The sequence below is a fragment of the Haemaphysalis longicornis genome, unplaced genomic scaffold (genome assembly GCF_048455015.1).
Source record: "Haemaphysalis longicornis isolate Haplotype H1 unplaced genomic scaffold, Haemaphysalis longicornis Haplotype H1 scaffold_2, whole genome shotgun sequence".
Classification (NCBI taxonomy): Eukaryota; Metazoa; Arthropoda; class Arachnida; order Ixodida; family Ixodidae; genus Haemaphysalis; species Haemaphysalis longicornis.
In genome coordinates this window covers 135,260,709-135,270,518 of record NW_027526295.1, presented here as the reverse complement: position 1 = coordinate 135,270,518, position 9,810 = coordinate 135,260,709, and the positions used below count along the sequence as shown (strand labels likewise).

The 9,810-nt window shown below is 47.1% G+C and overlaps 1 protein-coding gene across 1 annotated transcript in view; it reads left to right on the top strand.

Annotated features, from left to right (window-relative positions):
- The first annotated feature begins 745 nt into the window (after window positions 1–745).
- Window positions 746–9,810, top strand: part of LOC144169249 (uncharacterized) — a 30,824-nt gene continuing 21,759 nt past the window's right edge. Inside the window, exon 1 of the mRNA XM_077698307.1 lies at window positions 746–924. Within this exon, the coding sequence (XP_077554433.1) occupies window positions 808–924 (117 nt within the window). The 5' untranslated portion in view covers window positions 746–807. The remainder of the gene's footprint in view (window positions 925–9,810) is intronic.

The window sequence follows — 9,810 nt, the reverse complement described above, 5'->3', positions numbered from 1 at the left end:
AGCCTTTGATGCGGGGTAGTAGAGATGGCAGCGGGATGAGCCCGAAGGGGATGTCCTGCTTCACCTTGTGGATGACGTACAATTAAGGTTGTATGTTTGGTTCAAATTCCCTCCGTCGGCAGCAAAGTCGAAATCAAATCAAAGCCGAAAAAAGAGTGTGGTTTCAAGAAGTGAACATTCAAAGAATTGAAACGGTCTGCCACTGCAGGCCTCAACCCTTTTTTTCATGATCAAAAACTTCCGAAGAAAAAGACCCATCAAAATTATTGTATAAAGAAGTCCGCATAAAAAAACAAATATTTAATTCTTTTACGATTACATTACTGACATACGCGTTGTTCATAATTATTATGCTTCTTTCCCACACTATTCCCTTGTTGGCGCTCATTCCTAATATAATATCAAAGAATATACCATTTCTATACACCCGTCTGCCTTCTTGAGCGCTGTTCCTCAAATACATCTAAAATTTTTTGATAAATCAATTCACTATAGCCAGCAATCAAACAGTTGAGCTGTTATTCACACAATACACAAATGTAGCAAAACGCAGAGAAGGAAAAAGTGATTGTTCTTCAAAAAAAAATTCGATCCGCATTACGAAATTTCCGTCACTATCATTCCTTTTTCCTTTTCACATCATCTGTTCAGAGTGCTGCATGGCAACATGTGCGCAGGTTTCAACCAAATTCCTTTGTGACAGGCAGTTAGACTTATCTCCAAACACATAACTGTAGTAGGGAACCCGGAAATGCAATTGCAGGGTAAGAGCCGCCTTAGTGCTGCGTGGGACGGCGTAGTGATAACATGGGTTTCCTTGCAGTCGTCATTCTGGTGAGCTTTTACGGTTTTTCAGTAACCGTTCCTTACGTTTCGTCTGAAGAGAAGCTCGAGCCACCACGAGACGTAATCGATTCCTTCAAGGTAAGCAACAAGATTCGGAGCGGTTTAATAAACGCTTAATAGGCCGTTTATAGAGCGTCGTACTGTGGTCACACCGGTAGCAGACGTCGATTTGATTGTGCTGCCGGGAGCATTCAACCGCATGTTCCCGTAACGCACGTAGATCGGAACCTTGGTACCTTCGAAGGCGATTACCAGGATCCTCGTCTTGCCAATGCGGTTCGCCTCCAACGCCGGCGGATTGTGCTTGCGCACCACTAGTTCTCGAAATATTTGGGCGGTGTCTTCTACCGCGATGCCCCGGATCACTCTTTTAACTGTTCCACGGGGCGCGGATTCGTAAATGAAATGTTTTGGCGTCCTCCCAATTCAAGGTACTCAGGATCAATATGTTCTGCTGATGTTTTGGACAAAAAATTAGTGCCTTTCCACTCTGTGAAGAAGGATCACCTGCAAAGCTGGATGCAGTCCCGGAGTGCACAAAACAAAACACCTTTATCGTAATTTCCGATGGAGCATATTTTCTAGCCAATTAGCTGAATGAACCTCTGGCGGATTGAAACTTTGTTCTTGCAGATAAACATTAAACTGCCTGTGTCCCTCCCGCGTCGTATGCATCTTACTGTTTTTGTAGTGCCAGGTACAGACTGTTGCCTTAACTGTCGTAATAACATTACAGAATGTCGTAATTTCACGTCTCATTCAACCTAACTGCTTGACAAGGCCTTTTTTACGTCAATAGATCATGATACGGGTTTTGCGTCGGTAATTTGAACATAGCCCAACACACAAACCCCATCCGCTATACCCCTGAGGACTCCAGGCAAGTCTTGTTGGGCCGTTTAACGTCCGCGTTTAAAATTCGCACCAGCGCAACGGACATGCCATCCATTAGTACGGGCATGAAACCTATAGCTGCGCGTGCATGCATCCCCCTTTCTCCACGTATATTTCACTACAAACCTTCGGATGCATAAACCGCCAACCGGTCATGTGCGCGCGCTTAGAAGTGACAGACGCCATCGAAAATATCCCCTAGAAGCCCTCTGAAGAAGTGATATTGGCTCACGCCGGCGTTCGAAGCGGGCAGTTTGCTGTTCATCCGGGAGGGATTCGGCGCTACTGCACAAGCTGAAATTGAGGCGGTAACGGCGGTGCTAGCAGCTTTCAGTTGTTTTAGCACCCATCCGTGGTTTTGTTCGGGCTAACGCTTCGATTCTTGCTCTTCTTCCTCGAAACGAACGGCATGCATCCGTCCCATAACGATTTAAAATCTGGAAGCCCTTCAGCTCTATTTGCGCGTACAAACATGTTGATTGATTGATTGATTGTGGGGTTTAACGCGCCGACGCAACGCAGGCGATGAGGCGCGCAGTAGTGGAGGGCTCCGTATTAATTTTGACCACCTGGGGATCTTTATCGTGCGCCAAAATCTCGTACACACGGGCGTTTTTGCTTTTCGCCTCCATCAGAAAAGCGGCCGCCGCGGCCGGGAATCGAACCCGCGACCTCGTGCTCAGCAGCGCAACGCCTTAGCCACTGAGCCACCACGGCGGGTGCGTACAAACATGTGGCTGTTCGTTTTCCTTCTCCCTGGTATGCATCCCACGGTGTGTGTAAGATGTCTTGTGTAACACATCAACCCACACACGAACCACTCGATTCAGGAGGGCCGGCGACATCCGCATTGAAACATGTAATTTCGACATTTAAATACGAGCATAACCGGCATTTCATCGGTAGCAGCATAAAACCTAGGTGTGTGCGCACGTCCCTCTTTTCCACCCGCAAACCTTGCACTCATACACCGGCAACCGGTGATGACGCACACTGAGGCGTGAAAGACACCGGCGAAAATGCCGCTCGGAAGACCTTCTAAACTGAAAAAGAATAATAGGATCAAGCCGGCGCTCCAACTAGAAAAGTTTCTCTTCTACATGGAGGGATTTGCACCTACTTGGCCAAGTGAATTTGAGTGGAAACGGTGACGGCGGGTTTCTGTCGTTTTAGGGACCAGCCTTTTGCAGCGGTTACGTTGGCTTCGCGGGAGCGGCGTCTGTTTGTGTCCGCGTAACCGAGTGAACGAACGCAGCGGCGACGAAAGAAAGAAAACGGAGAGGAGCATCTAGAAAAGGGTGAAGAGGAGTGCGACACGCCAGGCTACGTCGTCATCTCGCTCACTGCATTTCTCTCAGTAATGTTTCATGTATCGCCAGCAAGGAGCGCCCTCCCCTGTCACTTTCCTCAGACGCTGTTCCATTCTCGCTACTCCAACCAAGGTAACGTTTACTCGGGAGGTTCAAACACGATACGCAACGGCATGCTCGCCGCTCCCTTGTGCTTGGCTAATCAGAACCACGTGACATACGCATGGAAGGTTCAAGCACGATTTAAAACATGCTGGCCGGGCGGCGACACACTGCGAGGTAGCAGCAGAGTAGCCCAAGCCGCCGTGCGTTCGGTGTCCAGGCGAACACTTCCTGAGATGTAGCAAAAATGCACCATGAGCGACAACACTGCAGCTCGCGCTGCTTACAAATTTTACGTTTAGGAGTAAAGCAATGGTCAGTGCATTTTGTACGGCCATCCGTGCTTCGGTTTATTGTTCGCAATCATCTGATATCCGCACTACCGCCGCTAGCTGCCGAGGGGGAAAATACAGGCGAGGGGGAAAATATATGTCAAAGAGGTGTCAGCGGTGGTGAGGAGGAGCCCCGGAGCAGCACCAAGTTTATTCGATGACACCGGAATGAAAACAGGTAGGGGGGGAAGGGGGTTAGGCATAAACTGCTTTGCAGTAATAATGTATTCCCTTCCTGAAATTGCGTCGACTTGCGGCGCTGCAGTAATGCCTTAGCTGATTTTGTCCTGGGGTACATCGCTCACTCGGAGCCCGCCGCGTGGCCGGTTTACAATCTTTGTGTCTTCTCACGGAGGTCTAGGATTAGCGCACTCTTGAGCAGCTCTCCCTCGTTTGCTCTCTTTGTCCTATTATATAGGCGCTTGCCGGTGGCACCTTCTAGTTAATCGCCACGCGTGTTTCAGAAGTCAGCGGCGGCTTCGGCGCTATCTTGGCTTGCGTGGCTTCTGAGCGGTAGGCTTAGCTTCCCGAGGCCGTTGTGCTTGAACTTCTCGCCGACGATTTTCCACACCTATGCTCTAGTGCCCTGATCCGGCGAAATTCCTTTGCCATCAACCTCATTTTCATAGCGGTCGACATATTTGGTCCGTGTCCGCTTGCCAAATTAGCGATTTGCCGATAATTAGCTGCGGCTCCATGCTTCCCTATGCTAGGCCTACTGCTTCCTTCGACTGAGGCCGGTGGGAGATCCTCGTGGGTCACAATATTTTATATTTATTTATTTATTTATCCAGATACCTATATCACCCTCGCGGGCATTAGTGTAGAGGGAGGGGAAGCAAAAGGGAAATACAAATATACAAATACACTTGTCATACAAACCAAACAGATTGCTTCTCCTTAAACAATAATTATGCATCAAACCTGTGGAATTACGGATGCAATGTTAAAAAAACAACACTTTAAAAAAGGTATATAAAGAGAAAAATCCATATCAAGGCAACAAGCACCTTATCAGTGTTAACAAGGTGTAGGCCTATCAAACAAAACGGTAGGATATTACGTAAACATATAATTTTGCAAACGCTTTACAAAACAAGACGGGGGAGCGCAGGCAATTTCTTCCGTCAAAGTGTTCCAGTCAGGCATTGTTCTGTGAAAGAAGGTGGGCCTAAATGTGGTAATCCCGGATATAAACTCGCGAATCATCAAACAGTGATCAGTGGTAGGGGCCACGTACGTTGGTTGTTTTAAATACGTTTTATTGTTGATCCTTGTTCATGAGCGGAATATATAAAAAACAACGAGAGTCACAGGTATTTCCGGCTTTTTGCGATTAGAGGCCACTCAATCTTCTGCGAATGTGAGTTGATGCTTTAGAGAAATCGTAGTCGCCTGTTACGAAGTGGCACGAGCCTCTATTCTTTCCAGTGCCTCAACGTTTGTCTTTGTGAACGGTTCCAGACACTACAACCATATTCCAAAAAAGGGCGCACAATTGGACTATACAAAGTCTCCTTGACCATATTCGGAGCTTGCCTAAAATTGCGCTTTAAGAAATTAAAGACACGGCTCGCTTTTATTGTTAAAATATGGACGTGATGGTTCCAGGAAAGGTTGCTGCAGAAGAAGATTCCGAGGTATTTAAACTCTGTGGCTGCCGGCAAACATGCTGCGCCCATGTAGTAGTCAACAAGTAGCGGGTGGCGTTTGTTACTGAACGTTACCAGATTACATTTAGTCAGATTGAGCGTCATCCCCCACGTCTGGCACCAAGAAAAAACAGAGTTACGATCATGTTGCAACAACTCAGCGTCTGCTAAGTTGGTTACATCACGATAGGTGCAGCAGTCATCAGCGTACAATCTAGTACGATTAGAAATGCAGTAGACAATATCATTAATAACTATTAAAAAAAGAAGTGGGACTAAAACGGATTCCTGCGGGACACCGGACAACACCGAAGTACTTGACGAACTCACGCCTTCAACCACACGCACTGTTTTCTCCCTAAAAGACAGGCATCCACCCACTTCAACAGTTCGCTCGGCATGTCAAGAACAGATAACGTGCGCAGTAACAAAGAAAATGGAACGGAATCAATTGCTTTGCGAAAATCTTGAAATATACAGTCAACCTGAGTGCCTCGTTAATGTGAGTTGCGATGTCATGTCCAAATTCAATAGGCTGAAAGCGCACGAGAACCCCGCCCTAAAACCATGTTGCATTGGGGAGAAGAAATTATTGCTTTGAATTAGTCATTAGGTGTGTATAAATTATGTGTTTAAGTTCCTCACAGCAAACGCTTGTCAGCGAGATAGGCCTATAGGCACGTTGCGCTGATGCTTGCCTCGGAAGAAGCAGCGCCGTTTTAAATATCCTGTTGGGTCGGGGGGCCATTTCTGCTGTGAAAGATGCCACGCATATCACGGGCTCGGTTCGTAGCCCCCATATTTCGTAAGTGTCGGCACTCTGTCCCAGACACCAACAGCCGGGACTATCACTAGTCGCGCACGGGCGCCCACACGAAGAAGTCATCTAACGTAACGTCATGATAACAAGGCCGAGAAAGAACGAACAGCTTTAGTGGCGCAGGCGAAAATACGTCACTCGCTGCTATTGTAGCCGACCAGCCAGATTGCGGATAATACAAATGGCTTGGAGGAACCGATGCATTCATCATGGCCGTCTTTCTTTACACCACGTCTCAGTGTCAACCCCATAGATTGTTGGCACAGCATGCTGCAGGCTTGGGTAAAACGGGTCGAGGAGTCGCCACTCCTTTAGCGATGCCCTAACGTGCGTTGCAGCCAACATTAGTAGGAAAAGTGCTGTGCTCACCGCTGCCTGTGTGCGGTGCAGCATGCCTATAGTTAAAAAGCTTTCTTTTGTCACCGCTTTTAAATAACTGATTTACATTTGCACTCTTCCAGTCAGACGCTTGAACACCCAGTAGCAGGGATGTTAGGAACATGAGGGTTAGAAATGGGGCTATGGACACTGCACAGTGCTTTAAGATAAAGTTAGAAATGCCGTCTGGGCGAGAAGCTGACTGCACGTATAATTTTTGTAAGTGAGGCATGATGCCGTGTTGGGATATTACTATGTGTAGCATTTGCGTATAGCCGGTCAAATTTTGCGGAGTATTGGAGTAAGCTTGCCTATTAAACATGGATTGAAAGTACACGTTAAAGCTTTCGGCTTTGCCCTTTGTGTTTCCTGCGTATATAATGCCACCCGTGACGTCAGGAATACTAGCGTTTATTTTTCCTTTTGTCATATTTCCACATCACTTCAGGGTTGGTTTTTAGTTTTTCGCTCAGAGAGTCTAGATAAGTTTTATGCGCTTTGCGCATTTATTTAATGACTACTTCGCCGATCTTTTTTTATTATAGGTCGGAGCTCGGGCTGGGGCAAAAACAATACTTTCTAAACAGCCCATTCTTTTTGCTGATCAAAGAACGAAGTTCCCTGCTGAGCCACGATTTATTAGTGCGGCGCTTCGCTGACATAATGCTTGAAGGAATGAATGCTTGTGTCAGGGACAGGAATTTCGTTTTAAACAAACTCCACTGTTCGTTCATGCCAAAAGATAAACTATGCAGCTGGCATTCTGGAAAAAATGCGTCTAGTGCGCGCGACAGCGAGCTGTTGTTGCCTTCTTTCACAAGACATTTCGTTGCTCTGTGGGCCGGTTGTTCTTGACAGGGCAGTGTACGTTTGCGATAACAACGTCATGATCGCTAATACCGGGAATTGCGAGCACAGGCGACACAAGATCAGGGTTATTAAAAACAATAGATCTAGCAAAGTTGGGCTGCTAGCACCGATTTGAGTGGGCGTTTCTACGAGCTGTAATAACAAATGCGCATTGATCATTTCGTGAAACGCTGAGTACAAGAGAAATGAATTGCGCAGTATCGGACTGGTGGACTGTCATTCTACACTGGGCAAATTAAAGTGTCCACCCAAAATTTCATAACTTTCTTACAAGCTTGATAACGTGTTACTCAGGTGGAACAGAGGTTACGCTGTAGGTGGCATCTGTTACTGCAGATGTTTGCGTTTGCTGTGCGCCACCACGGACCCCTAACACCCACGTGCAGCCGCGCGTGGCGGCGCCGTGTCCGGGGAAAAGAGATTCTTGTGGTTGAGCCCACGATGAGTGCTGAGATCTTTAAGGCCCCTTGGCAAAGGCAACACACCCCTTTGGCCTCCGCTTCTCGTAGACGGTGCCTCCGGGTTGAAACGCCCGGCAGGAATCCGCGGTAGCATCTTCCAGTCCTCCCCTCCATCTTTCATTTTCCTGTCTTCTTTCTAACAACTTTCCTGTCATCTCATTGCTTCACAGCTTAAGTTTTTCCTGACTAGGGTTAACCTTATGTGGCGAACGACCCTGAGTTCAGCCATATTTGGTTATATTCGTGGTGTACCGCTGGCGAAGGCAGGAATTGTCGTACGTTTCTGTCCCGTCCCCTTGTTGGGCTTCATTGTGGGCGGCTGGCAGCCTGGCCGAACATATTTTTCATTTTGTGGCTTCTTTTTTTGATGAACAGATCCCTCTCCTAAACTAGGAGCTCCGATGGAACCACAAACGTTTTTGCGGAAAATGTCAACTTGCAACGCTTCAATGTGGTGCACAGTAACGACCCCGACAAAACTGCCCAACTTGTCTCACCATTTGCAGTTGCAGAAATGCTAACAGCCACAATTGGTAAAGGCATCTCATCAGAAGCTAGCCAACGGAGACCTCCTCCTATAACTAATCTACCAAAATCAGTGTGATAAACTGCCACAGGTAACGTCTTTTGGAGAGATCTCTGTAACTGTCAGCGAGCACCGATCACTAAATACAGTCCGCGTAGTCATCTCAGATGACGACCTAATGTTCTTGTCCTAGGAGGAGCTTCTAGAAGGGCTGAAAGAACAAAGTGACACAAATGTCTACAGAATCAATATCAAAATGGAGAACAAAGAAATGGTGGCTAAGCACATCGTCCTCACCTTCTCATCAAGCATCCTTCCAGAATCTGTAGACGTAAGTTACAAAAAGAGGAAACTTAGACCCTACATACCAAACCCATACCGATGCTACAAATGCCAACGCTACGGTCACGGCACTCTGAGCTGTCGGGGCAGGGAGACATGCACCAAATATGCCTATAACGAACAACTTGCCGACAACTGCGAATCTGCACAACAACTCTGTGTGAACTGCAAGGGCAACCAGTCATCATACTACCGTGCTTACCTAGCATGAAAAAATTAAAAAGAAATAATCACACTCCAGGTGACGGAGAACCTAAAATTTCACGAGGCGAGGAGGCGACTCTCAATGGCGCATACGCGATCCTTCTCCGTTGTGGTGCAAAAGGGCACAGCATCAGAGCGGTCTTCTGCGCCTGCCGAGGCCACACCGAGTGAGGTTCCAGCAAGGCCCTACTCGGTTGACTACTCGGGAAATCTTTGTGACTGCATGACCCTCCCGCATACAAGAACAAAGTGAAACTTGGATCCATTCTCCTCGGAATACGATTAGTGGAAGTACAAAAGAAATGCATAACGTCAATACGAACTCACAAAATGCATTATGCAGTTTTCTGGAGGCAGAATACCAAGCGCTTAGGTGGTATATTTCCATGCATAATGCAGAAAGCTAACAAAAGTTACCTGGACAGTCGCATCCAATGGTCAGAAAACGGACGACACACGAGTCACACGAGTCACACGAGACACACGAGTCAAGAGTCACACGAACTCGCTACCGTGCTCGTGAAAACCACCACCACACTGCCCTCTTCCAAAAACGTGGAGAACGAGTCCTCATCCTATGCCTCCAACGGCGAGGTCTGAATTGCGAAGAACCACAAACTCTGTAGACTAAAAACGACCAGCGTTATCTGACAATCCATGTGCGGTAAGCTGTTCGGTACAAACATCAGATATTTACTTAGAACTGTCCTAAATAGACAAACATTCACCGTCTTGCGCCAAACCTACCCATTCCCAAGGGTATGGCAAGGGGACAGCAACTCAAACATAACATATTCCCCTTATTCGAAGCATGGGAGGCAGATTTGACCCGCTGGTTGCCTCAAGATTAGCGTTAGCTGATTCATAGGTCAAGGCAAGGAGCTGCTGCATCTGGTGCCGTAGACTCAGGTTCCACCTTTCAGCTCCCTGCCATCTCTTTAAACACTTTTCATAAACCACCACAATATCTTCCTGAACACAGATCTTCTCTCTCTCTATTTTTAGAAACAGTGAAATTCTTCAGCCCGGCCTAGACATCACGAAATAAACATTTTGATACAGTGCCACTCACC